Genomic DNA, 17,430 nt, shown 5'->3' with positions numbered 1-17,430 from the left:
TTCCCGCATTTTCTTGTTGCCGCTTTTGCGGGGGGAGGCGGGGAACTTCCGTATATGGTATTCGGGCCGACTACTGAATATGGTTTCCCGACAATATTCCGCCCCCAGCTGCAGGTATATCAATCGCAAGAGGTCCTGTCTGCCAGTGATCAGAAAAATCCAGATTCCCAGTTCATATTGGAAAGATAGATATCATGTCTATGTCTAAATTTCTCTCAAAAACGGCCGCCCGCGCCGCGTCCACGTCGACTTCAGCGTCGTCGATGACCAAGGCCGCGGGCGATATTTCCAGCGTCTTCCCAAGTTTGAGACCAGACTACAAGCCAGAGCCACTACCCCCGCGGTTCAGGGATCTGAAGCTGAAATACTTTGAAAAGAATGAAAAGGCTCTGAAGGACAGTTGGGAGCGACTCCTTCCCAGCTTGGAAGAGGAAGTGCACAAGATCAAGACCAAAGGAAGCGATGTAAGTTCCCATGGCATCTTCTATATGTATGAGGAGTGTCACTAACCGAATGTCCAGATCATCCCATCGGTGCAATACTCCGACGTCGTCAATGGCACTGTCCCAGACCATCTCCTTGCGGAGATCCGTCACAGAGGTACCGTGGTCATCAGAAACGTGGTGCCTCGAGAGAAAGCCCTCGACTGGAAGGAGAGGATCAAGGACTATGCTGCTGCCAACCAAGAGCGCGTGAAGGCCTTCCCCCCCGACTCCCCAGCAGTCTATGAGCTGTACTGGACTCCATCCCAAGCAGAGGCCCGAGCACATCCGAGCATGCTCGGTACCCAGCGATTCCTGCAGCGCCTTTGGCACTCGTCCGATCCCAACACTCCGATCTCGACTCGGAATCCTTTGACCTACGCAGACAGACTCCGCATCAGGCAACCTGGCGACGCAAAATTCACCCTTGGCCCTCATATTGACGGTGGATCATTGGAGCGCTGGGAGGATCCTGAATACTCCCGAGTCTACTCCAAAATTCTAGAGGGCAAATGGGAGGAATACGACCCATGGGACGCCAAGCACCGTGTCTCGGCCAACATGGACATGTATAACGGCGCTGGTTCCTGCTCCATGCTGAGATTCTTCCAAGGATGGCTGTCCATGTCCAACACAGCTCCCGGCGAAGGCTCGCTGCATGTTTGCCCCATGGTCATTCAGAGTACCGCTTACACTATCCTCCGACCTTTCTTCGACCCAGTCTCCTCGCAGCCGTTGCTGGATAACACATTCCCTGGTGCCGTACCCGGAACATGCCAGGAATACAACCCCGTCACGCATCCTCACCTGGACCTGGAAACCACCATGGTGTCCGTCCCTGAGGTGGAACCTGGTGACTACGTTGCCTGGCACTGCGATTCCTTGCACTCCGTCGATAAGGAACATCGCGGCAAGGGAGACTCCAGCGTTCTCTACATCCCTGCCACGCCTATGTGCGAGATGAACGTGAACTACCTGCTCAAGCAGCGCCAGGCTGCGCTTGCTTACTCCCCGCCTTGGGATTTCCCAGGCGCTGGTGGACCCGGTGAGATCGGTTTCCAGGGAGCACTTGACTGGAGCTCGGTTGATGCAGAGGGCCTGCGCGCCATGGGTATGGGAAGTCAGCCATGGGAAATTACCGACGACATGACTGAGGGAGAGAAGGCGGTTGTCAGAGCTGCCAACAAGACCTGCTTCGGGCAAGCATGAGATTCTTGGATATGATAAGCATTACTTCAATCCGCCAGATTGTATTTGTACATAGAATAGCATCAAAATGTATATTAAGAATTCGGACTATATCACCGTTCTGGTAGCAGCTTGAAGGACCTTGCTCGTAAACAACGATCAAAATTAGGTAGAGGACATGTGTCGCACTTCAATTGATTGACACATAGTCACGTCAATTTCAGCCATAGTAGCACCCATCAGTATAATGTCGTACAAGCTGTTCTTGGTAATGAAGAATTGGTAGAAGTGCAATCGAGCAAGAAGCTGAAGCTGTAGTGGAGACAAACCGGGGGGAAAGGGATTCTGCCCGATGATACATCACCGCCCGTCATCGATGATCCGCAGCTTATCGTTAGTCGGCCTCCATCTCGTCCCAGCTACCTCTCTCCTCTGTCGCCCTCCAATGCCCGACCGGAAACATCAGTCATAACCATGTGGCTACAGGCGACGCTTCTCTTGCTCGCCTCGTGCGTTCCCTCGTCCCTGGCCATCTACCGGGACGAGGTCAACCATGTTGACTACCATCACGCGCTGCTCGGCTTTCCCACTTCCCAATCGACCTTCTTCCTCAAACCGTCCGCTTCCTCCAATGCCTCCTTACTCTACACTCTTTCGGAAAAGTCGCTGCTCGGTGCTGTGAATCCTAGGGACGGCTCTCTTGTCTGGAGACAGAACCTCTCGCGATCTGATGTGCCCGCTGCTGAAAGCAATCCCCACGGTCTTCTCCGCGCCTCCGAAGGCACAAACGCTCTGGTCAGCGCGCTAGGCGATTACATTTCTTCGTGGACTGCTCTGGATGGCAAACTGATCTGGGAAAACTGGTTTGAGGGCGAAGTGCTCGCTGATCTCGAGCTTTTGGAGCTGGAGGATGCCAGTGCGGCTCCGTCGACCAAAGACACTGTGGCGCTTTGGAGCGGAAAGGCTGGCGTTGTCCGAAGGCTGGATGGAGATTCGGGTCGGACGAAGTGGGAGCACTTGGACGAAAGGTACGGTTATACTTGAAATTGACTTCTGTTGGAGCTTTCATCGCTGACACTTTTCCCGGTAGCGGCGATATTCCCCTCCAATTGTCGTCATCGGCCACCGAGGTCTTCTACGTCGCTCTGCAGCCCTCCTCCCGGAAAGGATACAGAATCAAGGTTACTTCTTTGGATCCCTTGACCGGTCGCCAAACTCGACAGCATATTCTGAGCTCGGAAAGCGACTTGTCTAGCACCAACTCCGTCCTCTTCGTGGGTGCGAACACTGCCGCACCCATGATTGTTTGGGCGGATCAGTCAACCAAAACGCTCAAGGTCAACGTCATCGGTACGAAGCAGGTACACTCGTTCGATATTGAAAATACAAGTGGTGAGAGTGTCAGCTCTATCACGGTTCATGCTCCCAAGAAGCTCGAGTCGCTGCCGCATTTCCTGGTGCACTACGAGACGGAGTCTACCACTTGGGCGGAAGTTTATCACGTCGACTTGAAGTCCGCTTCGGTAACCAAGGCCTACGAACTTCCTCGCTTGCAGGGATGGTCCGTTTTCTCGACGAGCAACAAGGATGCCAACGTCTACTTCACCCGCATCACTCAGTCTGAGACCACTGTCGTTTCTTCTGTCTCTCATGGAGTATTGGGAAGATGGGTCCACCAAGCTCCCCCTATGGAGCAAGCTTTGCATTCTGTATCGGAGGTCGTTGCCAAGGATAAGAGCGTTGCTGTTCGGACGGCCGCTGCCTTGGAATCTGGCGACTGGCAATTGATTCGCAATGGCCAGACCGAATGGACTAGATATGAAGCTCTGTCGGGTGCTCTGGCCGCTACTTGGGTCCAGGAGGCCGTTCAGGAGGATCTGGCTCATCAACTGGAAGTTGAGGGTCACGAAAGCCTTTACGGGGCCTACGTGCACCGCGTTAAGCGTCACGCCAGAGACCTTCAGCATCTTCCCGGGTGGCTGAAGGGGCTGCCCAAGCGCATTTTGACCAGTATCTTGACCGATGAGGTCTCCAACCTCGATAGTTTTGGTATTGTCAAGTCTGTTATTGTGGCCACAGAGAACGGAAGAGTCTACGCCCTTGATGCCGCCAAGCACGGCGCCGTGTCTTGGAAGGTCAAGGCTGCGGAAGCGGACTCGTGGAATGTGAAGGCTATTCTGGCCCATCCTGGCACTGCTACGGTGTATGTCGATGATGGCAGCTCTGTCACTCTAGATACTTCATCTGGCGAGATTCTGGCACGCACCCCCGGCACTGCAAAGATCCGCTCGGTTGCCGTCGCCCACGATGGCACCGCTCCCCGTACCGTCGGCATTAAGGACAATGGTACACCCTTGGAGTCTATTGATGGGCCGGGTTTCTTCATAACGCTTAGCGATGATGGCCGTGTCCTCGGATGGGCTGCTCGCGATAACAAGCATCCTGTCTGGCAGTTCCTGCCCACCTCAGGCGAGAAGATCATCCACGCCACCGCGCGGCCCTCCCACGATCCCGTTGCCTCTATCGGTAAAGTTTTGGGCAACCGGTCTGTTCTCTACAAGTACCTAAACCCCAACCTCGCCCTCATCACCGCCGTGGGTGAGAGCTCTGCTACCTTCTATCTCCTTGATGCCATCTCCGGCAAGATCCTCCACTCCAGCACACACCAAGGAGTCGACCCCACAAAGCCTATTTCCTCCGTTGTCTCGGAGAACTGGTTCGCCTACTCCTTCTGGGCAGACGCTGTCGACCCTTCCAGTGCCAAGGGCTACCAGCTGGTGATCTCCGAGCTATACGAGTCTCCCGTTCCTAACGACCGTGGCCCGCTGGACGCAGCCTCCAACTACTCCAGCATCAGTGACCTCCCTCTGCCCCATGTGATCTCGCAAGCCTTCATCATCCCGGAACCCATCTCTCACATGGCCGTCACTCAGACCCGCCAGGGCATCACCACTCGCCAACTCCTCTGCACCCTTCCCTCTTCCAACGCCATTATCGGCATTCCCCGTCCCGTCCTTGACCCCCGCCGTCCTGTCGGCCGGGACCCCACCTCCACCGAAGCCGAAGAGGGTCTCTTCAAGTACAACCCCTTCCTCGAGTTCGATGGCAAATGGTACCACACGCATTCCCGAGACGTTGCCGGTATCAAGAGCGTCCTTTCCGCCCCGACGCTGCTCGAAAGTACTAGTCTGATCTTCGCCTTTGGCGGAGACATCTTCGCTACGCGAGCAACCCCCAGCCAGGCATTCGATGTCCTAGGCAAGGGATTCTCCAAGTTGCAACTAGTCTTGACTATTGTGGCGTTGACGGCTGGTGTGATTGTTTTGGCTCCGATGGTACGTTCCACCCCTCAGCTTACCCATGATTATCTGTATTCCATGACTAGTAAACAGCTGGCTAACTGAGATATCGTTGAACAGGTCAAGAGAAAGCAGATCAACATGATCTGGAAATCTACATAAACACTAGTCTGATTTAGTTTTGAGTTGCGTTGCGATTGATGTATTATAGCGAAACGTTAGGATGGGATAGGCTGGAATTGGGGGTGGTAGTAGATGGAGCTGCTCACCTACCTACTTGCCTTTACCTACTACTATACTTTAGATATACGATACGATGTAAAGACGTAATATAACATATATACAGTTATAGTATTTCTATTCTTAGTATTCATTACCAGGAACTACTATAATGATCTCATTCAAATTTTCATCCATCTCATCATTAGTAAGAAATGGATTGAAATTCAATACAATTGGAACGCACCGTATACTACTAACTACTAACCAATAGTACTACTGGAGTTCAGTACTGAGCCTGAACAGACTATATGATATGGCACTTTAACATTACTACCTTAATACACTTATAAATCAGCCCGAAGAAGGTAGATCGAGAACTTTCCCAGCGGGAAATATATATATATATATATATTGAACCCGCAAACCAAACCTGAACCAAGTTCACCTCAATGTGATGTAGTAGTACTAATGCGACGCGATTTCTTCTGGTCAAGAAACCCGGAACAGTAGTAAAAAAAAGCCAACTGGCAGAAACTTTAGAAGAAGTATTGAAAATGACCATGATTATCTAAATATAACCCGAAAAAAGAGATGCATCTTTCTATGATGATGACGGTTGCTGCGCACACACCCAAGTCACACCTATGACAGATCCTGAAAATGACAATATGGAAAAAGAAAAGTAGTATATAAGACAATGATGATGCTTGTTCAAGCCCGGGAAAGGACAATACAATATGTGAAGAGGAAAACCAATGGTAGGAAAGTGGTATATTATCTAGAACAGTAGTGTAGCTTGTGGGAGAAGAGGGTAATGAGATAACCGCTGGCGCCGTGCGTTGGGTTCTATTAGTAGTACCTTCGACGAAGAAAGGGAAGTAAAAATCAGTGAAAAGTGTGGAAGGAAGAGATTAGGAACGTATGACTTATGCAGTCACTGTTTGCGTCTCAGTTTCCGATGCGGGAGCCGGTTCTTGCAGGGGGATTTTCTCGTTCTCGCTGGTCTGCTCCTGCTCGGTGGGCTTTTCGACCTGCACTGGGGAGGTAGTGTTTGATTGAGCAGGAGTTGCGCCAACAGGGATGTTGGATTTGCGGCTCTCGCCGTTCACCTTTCCGAGGACTTGGACGTGGTCGTCCTTGAACAGAACTGGGCCCTTGATGAAATCGGGCTTGGTCTCTCCCTCGGCGGGAGGAGTTTCCAGGGCCCCGATGACCTTGCGGGCCTCATCGTCGAGATAAGGCATGTCGCCCCACTGCCAGTCCAAGTCACCACCGTACTGCTTGGGGATGCTGGACGGGTCCATGAAGGCTGTCAGGGTGGGCTTTACTTCGGCGGCGGAGAGGATGAAGATCTTCGAAGTGGTTCCAGGGTCAAACCAGCGCTTAATCCAACCCCAGACTGTAGGGAAGAAAGAAGGAGCACCGATAATCTTCGAGGATAGCTGGTTAGCCGGGTTCATCAATGATGAAGGGAGGCGGTGGACTCACAAAGATCCGGTCCAAGGTCTCCGGGTAGTGAGCAGTAGCCAAAACACTAGCATCCTGCATGTGGCCCTTCAGGTTCCAGAATTGCTTGAGCCCAACGCCACTAACATCCACAATGTTGGTAGAGGTGACAATGGGAGTTTCGGGGTTAGGACGAGGAAGCTTCGAGCACAGAGGCATGACGAAGTTGAGGAGGTTCTCGTAGAGAGCAAACAAACGCAGAAGACGCTGCGGGACCGTGGAGGACTGGTGCGTTTCGGCCGTGGCTGAAGAGGACATGGTCTCGTTGTATGCAGCCATGTTCTTGCTGTTTAGATGCTTGATCTCAAAAACGTAGACGGGAATACCGCGGCGGTCTCGACGACCGGTCCATTGGGGATACTAGACAGGAACACATTAGCGACCATCGCCATACACATATAGATCAGCTCACGAACCATTCGCCGGGCAGCATCGTAGGAGTCCACATCAATGTTCTCGTAAAGCGACTCAATGGCATTATCCCGGCGCCAATCCTCGGTGTCCTTAAACTGGCCCCAAGCGCCGTCAACGTCGAACTTGCGCGCGCGAAGGAAGCGCCTAAAGTAATAATCATTAGCTCCTCTCCAATGCGTGTTCATCGAGCGTGACGAGGTCTATGCAGACGAAGCGCGAATAGACGTACAGCATCGTCGCATCATCATGGCTGGCCTTCTCTCCATCCCGTTCCGGCTTGTAGTAACCCTTCTCCTCACACATTTTCTTGAACTCTTCCAGCTTCTTCTCCTGGTCATCAGTCAGGTGGTGGAGATGGCCAGCGAGCCACGCCGTGCCAGCCGCCTGCGAGGCCGACGCAACGGGATCGTTGATAGGATCGGTCGCATCATGCGTAGATTTGGCGTCGCTCTCCGCCGCAGGTTGAGAGGACTTCGTTCCCCAGAAAGGCATTGTGCTGGATTAAGGAGATTGGGTGTGCTTTGGATTGGGCGATTGCAAAGGAGGAAGTATTGAAGATGAAGCGGGTCCTTGGACGAGCTGAGCTCGGCGTCGGCGGAAGTCGGTTATAGTCTTATGTCTCAAGCCCGTCACGAGGCCTTGTTTCAAGTCGAGCAGGCGCCGGCTACGTCGGATTTTAATCACAAATAGTCCAACAATGAGCGAAAGCCGCAAACACGAGGGGAATGGCGGGGATATGGCATAAAGGACAAGAAAATTGGGCTGACGCTGCAAAGTCGGGAAAGGCAGTTCGCCGCATCGGACAGTCGCGGAGATAACATCCGCTTATGTCATCTATGCACAGAGTTATGCAGAGCACAAAAAAACAGGAACGTTGCCAAAGATCCAACTTTTGGTATCCTTATTCAGAAAAACATATTTGAGAAATCCTAGACTAATGTAGCACAGCTCTTAAAAGCTGCCAATGTAAGAATGCCCAAAGCCACTAATTGCGTCGCTCATGGGAATCGACATAAAGCGCCATGTGGATAATTGTACAGACTTCTTCCACCACTCCAAACACAACACTATGAGTGTAACATTTAGTCCTCGGTCAGGTCGCCATACTCCCACATACCCCGTCGTTCCTGCTTCGCCTCCTCTTCTACGCTGCGGAGGTGGGACACTGTCTCAGTAGCGGCCCGCTCCCAGGCCTTCAGCTTCCTGGGCACCATGGCCAAACCCTCACGAACAATGTCGGCATTGATACTGTGATCCAGGTTCTTGGACTCGGTAGGGTCCAGCAAAGTGACGTGCAGGGTTCCGTCTGGAGACACGTAGTCGACGTTGGCAACAAGCTCACGGTTGTAGACTTGGTCTTCGAAGAAGCTGACTGCATCTTGCAGGTAATCTTCGGCACCAGGGAACTGGACAAAGGAGAGCACCGCATCAGCCGCCTGGGCGCGAAGCTTCTGAACGGAGAACTGCGGCTGGCTCAAGGGCCGGAGACGGGACCAGGGCAGGACCTCCGAGTTACCGAAGTCAATGTAAACAACCTCAGCCTGCTGGTTTTCACGGTCATTGCGACGGACCTTAGCGCGGTACCACTCGTTGTCCTCGGTGAACTTGGCGGCGACGAAGTCGCCCGCCTTGGGAGGTCCAGGGAGCGGAGTGTCGTTGGCCTTGTTGAGGTGGAACGAACGGAAAGCACTCATCAACTCCGTCAAGGCAGAGGTGCCTGTGCCAATCTGCTGGACCTTAACGCGGCCAGTAGTAGGGTCGACATAGGTGACCATCACATCGCGGTAGTCCTTGCGACGCTGGGCAACCTCGGTGTCAGTGTTGTTGTTGCTGTTGGCAGGCTCCTCCTCATCTTCAACGATGTCCTTGCTAGGGTCCCAGTCATGCCAGAGACCCTTGCGGGCCTCCTTAGCCCTTTGCTCCGCAGCAAAGTATTCAGTAGCATGACCAGACTGCTCAGCAGAGTAAGCGTGAACAGTAGCAAGTCCCTCCTCAAGGAGGACCTTGGTGAAGTTCTCCTTGTTCACATACAGAGTACCAATGAATCCACCGACCTTGTCAATGGTCTCCACGTCGATCTCAACATCACGCTGCATGCAGCGCTTGTTCGCAAGATCGTGAGCCTCCTGGCCGCAAGGCTCGGATGCCTCACCGGGGTTACGGGCAGACCGGGGAGCGCGGATACCCGACAAGACAAGAGTCAACTTGGCGTTCTCACGAGGAACCAGAACGGTGAATCGAGATCCCGACTTGACAAAGTCGACAATAGCCGGCACACGCTTCTGGCGCTGGAGAATGGAAACTTCCATCTTGGCCTTCTGAACGCTTTCCGAGTAATCCTGGTACTGCTTGGGCTTGGGGGGCTTGGCAGCCCACATGCCCTTGCCTTCGGCCTGGGCCTCTGCTTCAGCAAGCATGAGGTTGTCATACTCAGGAGACCGGTCCTCGTCATCCTGGCGGTGACGGATGACGGAAGCGTAACCCGCCTGGACAAGGGCCAGAGCGATGTTGGTGTTTCCTTGAACAACGGTGGCAACCTCCCTCTCCTCGTATCCCTCCGTAGCGGGCTTCTTGCCGTTAATAGTGACCTTGACGTGCTTTCCAATGAGTCTCTTGCGCACAAACTCCTTAGCATCGGCGGCAAAAGGAGCCTGCTTGGGATCAGACGGCTTCGGTTGCCTGACACTGCTGAGCTGGATCTTCTTCTCCTGACCGGCCTTGTTGCGAATAAAGAGCGTGTCTGCGTTCAGCACGCGGCCAACAACGTAGTCCTCGGCCCCGCCAGCAGGACCCTTGGGAGCAACTAGACCAGTGAAGATGCCCACTCTGGCGTCCTTGGCTACTTTCTCCGCACGGCGGAAAGCTGCCATCTCAGTACCAAGCAGGGCGGAGTGATGATCGTGGCAACGAGCCAGACCAGCTTCCAGCAGGAACTTGGCAACATTGCCGTTCGGGTGGAGAACACTAGCAATCAGTTGACCCTGAGGGGTGACGCCCAGAAGATTCACCTGGACCTTGCGCTGCAGAATCCTCGATTCGACGAACTGGAATGCTTCGTCTCCATACGGCTCTGCAGGCTGTTCCTTGCCGTCAGCCGTCACTCGCTTGGCTGCTGGGGCACGAACACCCGCCATGGCAGCGACAACCTGCAGGTGTTCCTCCGAAGAGAGGAGCAAACGGACGATCAGGCGGTCGCCGTTCAGAACCCTCTCGACGATACCTTCCAAGTGCTTATCCTTCCATTCGTCAACCAGCGCCTTAGGGTCAGACAGCTCATAAGTGGTCTCTGTGCGACCACTCTCTGTGCCTGCCCATGTTCCCTTGCCCTCCGTCTGGGCATGCTCCTCCAATGCACGGAGTCGTTGCAGGTACGCCACAGTCTCTTCAGACTCGTCGCTGCGCTTGCCAGCCTCTTCGCGGACGCGAGTCCATCCTTCCTGGACGCTGATGTCGGGGAGGGAGACGTCGAAGGTCGGGAGTTTGATTGTACCGTAGTCGCGCTTAGCACCGGTAGGGATGGTGTACAGGATTTGAAATTGTACGACTTTTCCGACTAGGAGCTCGCGGAGAAACTCTCGGGAATGGAAGCCGTACGGCTGCAGAAAGAGAACAGCGGAAGTTAGCAAGTTGTTGATAAATAAATTAAGCGGTGCTAATTTAAACAAGACAAGGTCGAGTCCAACCCAGTCAAGAATGTTAGATTTCGGAAGGAATGCAGCCAATTGTCCCCAATGTAGAGGCCACCTATCCAGGCAGAAAAGAAACGGTTGTACCGCGCATTGACATTGTATTGGAAGACACGAATAATAACGAACTCACCTCATCTCCCTCTCTGCGTAGCCTCGGCGCGGAGACATATGCAAGACTGAGGATACGTTCCTGGCCTGGGTTGTTGATATGCGACAGCACCACCGTGTCGCCGGACAGGACAGATTTCACGCGGGCTTCCAGAGGCATGCTGGCAAGCGACAGGCGAGACCAGAAATTGACGAGACGGGGTTAAAGAGGCAGAAGCAATTAAGGAGAAAGGGGTGTAAGTAATGAATTATGAGAAGGGGACAAGAAAAAAAGACCGAATGAATGATAGGGGAAAGGGAGAAGAAGACAGTCGGACTACTTCCATTGAGGCCAGGTACAGCAGTCCGAGCGGCCAATCGCGCTCGGGCGGGCACCTGACTTTTGTGGGGGAGTTCGACTCCGGCCTCGACAGAGCTTCGCTCCTGCAACTATCCGCACCGTTGTCTGCATATCATCATAGTTTAGCTTTTGAATCCCAGTGATCAAGAAGAGTGAATCTTTCTATAATCAGTGACTCTTTCACGACCACATTTACTGAACTACAAGCTTCCCTGGATCTCCGTCACTGCAGGAAAAACCACTTCACCAAAGATGCTTCACCAACTGCCTAAATTGAGCTGCAGCATAAACAATTGTCTACTCAATGTTTCTGGCGACGAGCGCTGTGCTAATTGATTAAACTTGGGCATGTCTGTTGGCTCGCCTCTAGTCCATGTGTTCCGTGACACCAAGTATGTAGCTGTAAGCGCTAGAATCACCCTAGGCCGCAACGAGTACAACCACAAAGGAGACGATGATGAGACTGTGCATCTTGACATGTACTACTTGGACGTCAAAGTAGAAAGCTAATTCTTCCAGTGAAATTGTTACATTCTGTACTACCCACAGCAGAGGTAATCAGCGCTTCGATACAGTCTGGCAGAAATGCCGGTTATCATAACAGTTGGCATCAAGTCATTCGTGCATTCATTTTATTCCTGTTGTCGACAAGATAATGGCAGACTACTCATTCTGTTCTAGCCCTTCACATCCTAGTCGAACAGCTTTGGAGACTGATTTAGGCACTTAAGCGGCAATGCCGATGACACCTGTGACAGACGAGATCAGTAAACAATGTTGATTTCAGTGAGAAGGGGTATCTTGGTAGGGACATGCTTACCGCAGGCGGGACGAGGACCAGCGTTACCGGTCTTCTTGGACTCCTCGTTGCCACCACGGCCGAGGTCATCAGTACCAGCGTGGACGACCAGGGTCCGCTGTATGCATTGCATTAGCATCTTTACAGAAACAGCCAGGAAGAAGGGCAGGGATGAAAACGTACGCCCAGGACGCTCTCGGCACCGATGAGCTTCACCAGCTTGTCCTGCTTGGAGCCAACGGCGTTACCCTCGGCATCGGTCTTGAAGTTGCCAAGGTCACCAACGTGACGCTCGTCGTCCTCGGGAGCACCGTGGGTCTTGCCGAAGGGGTTGAAGTGAGGACCAGCGGAGGTGCAGCCGTTGGTGTTGTCACCGAACTGGTGGACGTGGAAGCCACGCTCAGCGTTGGCGTCGTGACCAGTGATGTTCCAGGAGATGGTGGTGGGGGTGTTCTCGTTGGCCTGCTCAAAAGTGACAGTGCCGGAGACCTTGGAGTCTCCACGGATAACAGCGACTAAGAGATGGATGTCAGCCCATGATTTTCATCGATGGAAACCTTCCAGAACCACGAGATCCAGCGATCACTGGCCATCAACCAGAGTTTGATTGTGGTACTATTAATACGAAAGATAAAACAAAGCTCCAGCTGACGGGGACGAATGAGCTGGCAGATGTCACCGAATCCCCCTGAGCTTGCTGGGCTGGCAAACAGGGTCCCCAGATCGTGATAGGTGCAGGAGGGATCGCAAGGTGCTCAAATCTGCTCACTCAAGGTCCCCCGGCCACGGTCGATCGTGGATCCGTGGAGGGGGTTAAGGCCAATAGCAGGATAGGAAAACCAAAAGGGCTGAAGAAAAGTGCAGGTACCTACCAGCCTTGACCATTTTGACGGTTTTTGAAGATTGGATTACCTTGGACCTAGGGGTAAATTCAAGATTTTGGAGAGGATGATGGGGAGGGAAAGAGGAGAAGGAAGAAGAGAACGAGGGGTAAATAATGAGCGACCCAACAGAACAGCAGCAGCAGCAGCAGGAGCAGCAGCGGACACCGAATCAGTCAGAGTGCCTCGCTCGTTGCTCCCCAGTGGATTCGATGGGCTTCCAATGTCGGTCTTTCCCTCCATCGGAAGCTCACCAAAAAACCCCCACCTGGCGGGGTTCTTCGGAATGACGTTTTGCTGCTGTATTCCACCTTCCCGAACCAGCTTTGGGGGGGCACCACAGTAGCTTTTCCTTCCGCGATTCATAAGCAGGTCGGGTCCAGACTGCTTCTGTACATTATGATTGGTGTATCATTGAGGTTACTCGGGGGTAAATGAGAAAGCTTTCTCCGAGGCTCAGTTGTCTCGTGGATGGGGAAAGAGGGGAACAGATCACCTCCAGAATGCTACTGTGTACTTTTCACTTTGTTGTCAAGACCCTGGACCTTTCCCGCGGGTTGCAACGAACTGCAGCGGAAGGTGCAGATAACTAAGGTAAGGTAAAGTAAGTATCGATCTGTATCACGCAAACCCCACTTGCCGTGTGTATTATTTCTCGCGTTACTCGTAACTCCCTACTTCCACCACCACTATCACAAATCACCTCATCGCTCTTGTCATTCGCTTATGCTTGTCCTTATCTTGGGAATGTTTACCGGACTACGGAGTTGCTGTCGTGGAATACTGTGTATCATTACGTGTAGGTCATTACTAAATCAAGACGCTTGAAGCTATCCGCTTGCGGTAGGTAGTCCCAATACAGCTCTCCCGATAGTACTGACCTCGCGTAAGAGTTCGGCATAAATCTACAAAAAGCTACAACGGTCTTTTCATAAACCTCTGCCCATGCTGACAACGTAATGGACAAATCTCATACTGTAGATGCTCGAAGTCTGCACATTATGGGCATCTCTCATGGTGCCGCTACCTAAGCATCGCTCTTCAGCGACCTTTTTAGATCACAACGAGAATACTATCATGTCCGGGGCTTCATTCATAGCATTGCTCCGTCGTTCCTACTTTGAAGGACGTTCCAACCAGCTTCGATCCCATCGGTGTAAATAATCTTCATATGCTCTGTGATAGCCGGAGGTCAAAGGATGCTACAAACATCGAAAACCAATGATCGTCAATGCCCCAAGGACTGTGTCCGAATGGACTTGCCTAGGTACCTGCCTTTTAAGCCATTTAGGGTGCGTGGTGCAACCTCCGTGAGGCCCTGGTCCCGTTCACTCGGCGTATGTTATGGCAATAGGCCGAATTCTTTGAGTACAATAGCCGTTACGGCAGAGAATATGAAGGTTTTTGATCACCCGCAAGATCCGAGAGTCTTTCCTGTAGGATTTCTATTTGAAGAATTCGCCTGATCCTCGAACATATTAGTAAAATTCTCATTAAGCCAAGTCATTACCTAGTATAAGGTAAAGCACAATGTTCCAGGGTAATTAGCAGTCTAACGTTATGTGCTTCTATCAGGCGTTCCAGGTTCACAGATAGTCACCCGGCACCGTCCAGTTATCCAAGCTCGCAACCCTAACTCGCTATGACGGTCATGATCGTGTATGACCCGCTCGTTTCCCGAAGTAGAATCCTTTGAACCTGTTATTCTCATGCTTTGATTCTTACACGCCGTTCACTACCTCCAAAGTTAGGGCAATTGCGGCTTGATCAAGCCCAACCGTTGAATGCATCTCAGTGCACGCATCCCAGTGCACGAGAGCATCTTGATATTCAACGAGTGCTTCAAAAGGATCTACTAACTCAAATATTGCTTACCGTTCACTCCTTTCGTTCACCTTTTATGTTGAATCCTTGGAATTTTGAGATATGAGCGTTCACTTGTTGGCTTTCTGCTGGGCTATATAAATCCCGTTCTCCTTCCACCCAGCTCTCTCCTTTTCCTCTTCTCTCTATCATCTAATCATCAGACGATTATATATAACAATCTTCTATTATACTTATATAATATTTTTCATTATCGACCGATTACCTGGTCTATCATACTCAGATGATGGTCACATCCACCGATTATCTGGTGCAAGGCCTTGTGCCCTGAAACATCCGCGAACGAAAATCTCAAGCAGAAAGCTCGGTCGAAGGTAGAAGAAGAAACTCGGGGGCCTATTTATGATGTCCTCCGAAAGCAACCAAAAATGAAGATGACAGAGAGTCTTCGGCAACAGGTATTACTCTATCCGGTCCATACTCGAATTCGAAAAGAGACTCGCTATATCTGCCTATAAATCTCGACGCTTTAATTTCTCCGTCTGACGTACAGGGAGAGATTAACAGGGTAGTATCCATGACGTTGTACGGTATGTTGAAGAGACATCCTCCAGATCTCATTCTTTAGTTTAGCAATCCGGCTACTGGGGTTTATTCCGAGAGTCTTCTATCTACAGAGCTATCACTAACCGCTAGAGCTCAGATTACTCAAATGGCTCCAAACAAAGTCAGCAGCCAAGGACTGCAAATAAGAAAGGAGTTCCACAGCTCTAGAGACACCCTCCTTTTTTGGAATCAGTCGAACATGTTTGAAAGAGACTAAGCACGGCCATGGTGCTTGTCTCTGAACTCGCTCGACTGGCGGACAGGTGGGCTGAAATATCTCAGATGCATTACACGATGGATATTCGCCATAAGCTAGGGGAACTGTATAATGTGCTTGCTGCACTCTGTGACACTCTGAGGCATACACCGATCAAGCGAATCGCCGATGCTCAAATGCCAACGAACACTTCACTGGCACATTAGCTCGCCTTCCCAACATCCTGAGAACTAAATGGGCTCTTATCGACTCGCCTGGGCAACCAAAGTGACCCACAGCTACTACAACACTAGAGCTTTATCTTTTATACCTCAGTTGTCTATCTATCGGCCTTTGTTACTAGATTGCGTTTCTGGTGCTAGCAAACTTGTCACTGATGGACCTTACTATCAATATCTGAAAGGAAACAGACGATACTATACAAAGTGGGATAATCTTTCTTATCATCTCACAGAAGTATCATCGAAACCTCATCAAAGATACGCACCTGCAGGCGATGGTGAGGTAAATATTCGGTGATACAGGGAACGGGGGTATGATGGATCCCACAACAACTTGAAATCGCCAGTTTCTCGAGTACTTTACACTGGATACTACACAATCTCCTTCGCAGCGTGTCTTACCAGAGCAGGAGAAAGCGCTCACAGAATATCTCAACCCATCATTTTTCTTTTTCTTCATCTCACTACAGCTATCCTAGTCAGTATGGCCTTCTCCTTGGACTTTGAACGAAGAACAGAACACTGGGTGAGAGAAGTTACAATACTCACTCTTTCTTCCACCAAAGAGGAAATATCATACTCCGAAGGATCAATCGGGAGTTCCATCTATCAACTGATGTTCGGTTGCTCTTAGAATCGGATTAACTGATAGAATGTCCCTGACAGTGCCTTGAATATTCACTCAAAGATAAATGATTGCTGCATCACATCGCGTTAACCTTACGGAAAACGAACACCCTCAGATCTCACAAATACAAGTCACAGTACACGAAGCGACTGTGGACGCAAAGGCATAGCTCTGGGTTTATCTTTGAAACACCCAATCCCAGAGACTGAAAGGTATCATTCAGAGAACGCTTATTGGTATTGGAATGGCCAATCAGTCCATGACTCAAATACTCTATCGATCATGTTTGGTATGTACTTCGTACTTTTCTGGGGGGGTGACACTGGATTCTAATATACTGAAGAACCTAGTAACTCTGCCACGCGTTCGCATCTCAAAACTACCGCATCGCTGCCAATCTTCAGGATGGACATTACAATGAGTTAACAGAAGCTTAGGTATGTGGCAAACTGGGGGCATGGCAGTGGACTCGATGGAAGAAGGACTATACGCTTACTATTGAACCTCAATAGCCAAGGAAGTATCGCTGGTTTGTCTCGTTGCAGGGCAATCTCAGCTATATCTTTTGCCTGAACCTTCTCGGCTCATGACTAGCCCTAACAAGAGTTCATGTGAACATGCTTGGAGCGAGCAATTCTGCACATCGTCGGTTCTTGCACGAGTACAGAGTACTTCGATCGCGACCATTAGACCATCGAGGATCTACTTCAACGTATACGTCGATCGAACAAACCGCAGAGCTTCGTGAAAGGCAATGCACTTTACACCTTATGGAAAGCTACACCATTCTCGACTATCCTGAATAACCTAATAATGAGATGGAATGGTCATGCTTTCTCCCGAACCCCCACACGATGAGGAAGACCAGGTATTAAATCCTCCAAACGATCTATTGCTCCATCGTTCGAGTAGCCTGACTCTCATAAATTATCAAAGACAGTCCCGAGTTTCGACCCCAGAGCTCCATGGGAAGTCAATATTCTCGATAACGCTCAACAAGATGATC

The 17,430-nt window shown here is 51.1% G+C and overlaps 6 protein-coding genes across 6 annotated transcripts; 2 read left to right on the top strand and 4 right to left on the bottom strand.

The window, feature by feature from the left end:
• Positions 1-194: 194 nt before the first annotated feature.
• AKAW2_11812A (DUF1479 domain-containing protein) lies at positions 195-1,691 on the top strand (the record flags this gene model as incomplete). The annotated part of the gene is made up of 2 exons (XM_041684338.1): positions 195-464; positions 522-1,691. 2 exons carry the CDS (start codon positions 195-197, stop codon positions 1,689-1,691), a joined length of 1,440 nt encoding a protein of 479 aa, XP_041538532.1.
• Positions 1,692-2,144: 453 nt separating this feature from the next.
• On the top strand, positions 2,145-5,131 carry AKAW2_11811A (uncharacterized protein; the record flags this gene model as incomplete). The annotated part of the gene is made up of 3 exons (XM_041684337.1): positions 2,145-2,698; positions 2,761-5,005; positions 5,090-5,131. 3 exons carry the CDS (start codon positions 2,145-2,147, stop codon positions 5,129-5,131), a joined length of 2,841 nt encoding a protein of 946 aa, XP_041538531.1.
• Positions 5,132-6,117: 986 nt separating this feature from the next.
• Positions 6,118-7,603, bottom strand: AKAW2_11810S (SEC14 family lipid-binding protein; the record flags this gene model as incomplete). The annotated part of the gene is made up of 4 exons (XM_041684336.1): positions 6,118-6,621; positions 6,680-7,057; positions 7,114-7,255; positions 7,341-7,603. 4 exons carry the CDS (start codon positions 7,601-7,603, stop codon positions 6,118-6,120), a joined length of 1,287 nt encoding a protein of 428 aa, XP_041538530.1.
• A 590-nt stretch (positions 7,604-8,193) lies between these two features.
• AKAW2_11809S (putative transcription factor (Snd1/p100)) lies at positions 8,194-11,068 on the bottom strand (the record flags this gene model as incomplete). The annotated part of the gene is made up of 2 exons (XM_041684334.1): positions 8,194-10,707; positions 10,931-11,068. The coding sequence occupies 2 exons, from the start codon at positions 11,066-11,068 to the stop codon at positions 8,194-8,196; spliced, it is 2,652 nt and encodes an 883-aa protein (XP_041538529.1).
• A 906-nt stretch (positions 11,069-11,974) lies between these two features.
• On the bottom strand, positions 11,975-12,932 carry sod1 (superoxide dismutase SOD1; the record flags this gene model as incomplete). Its single annotated transcript, XM_041684333.1, has 4 exons — positions 11,975-11,997; positions 12,069-12,165; positions 12,231-12,562; positions 12,920-12,932. The coding sequence occupies 4 exons, from the start codon at positions 12,930-12,932 to the stop codon at positions 11,975-11,977; spliced, it is 465 nt and encodes a 154-aa protein (XP_041538528.1).
• Positions 12,933-12,955: 23 nt separating this feature from the next.
• Positions 12,956-13,294, bottom strand: AKAW2_11807S (uncharacterized protein; the record flags this gene model as incomplete). The annotated part of the gene is made up of 1 exon (XM_041684332.1): positions 12,956-13,294. One exon carries the CDS (start codon positions 13,292-13,294, stop codon positions 12,956-12,958), a length of 339 nt encoding a protein of 112 aa, XP_041538527.1.
• Between the last annotated feature and the right edge of the window lie 4,136 nt (positions 13,295-17,430).

Source organism: Aspergillus luchuensis, chromosome 1 (assembly GCF_016861625.1).
Source record: "Aspergillus luchuensis IFO 4308 DNA, chromosome 1, nearly complete sequence".
In the NCBI taxonomy this organism is placed as follows: Eukaryota; Fungi; Ascomycota; class Eurotiomycetes; order Eurotiales; family Aspergillaceae; genus Aspergillus; species Aspergillus luchuensis.
This window is presented reverse-complemented; position numbering and strand designations above follow the sequence as displayed.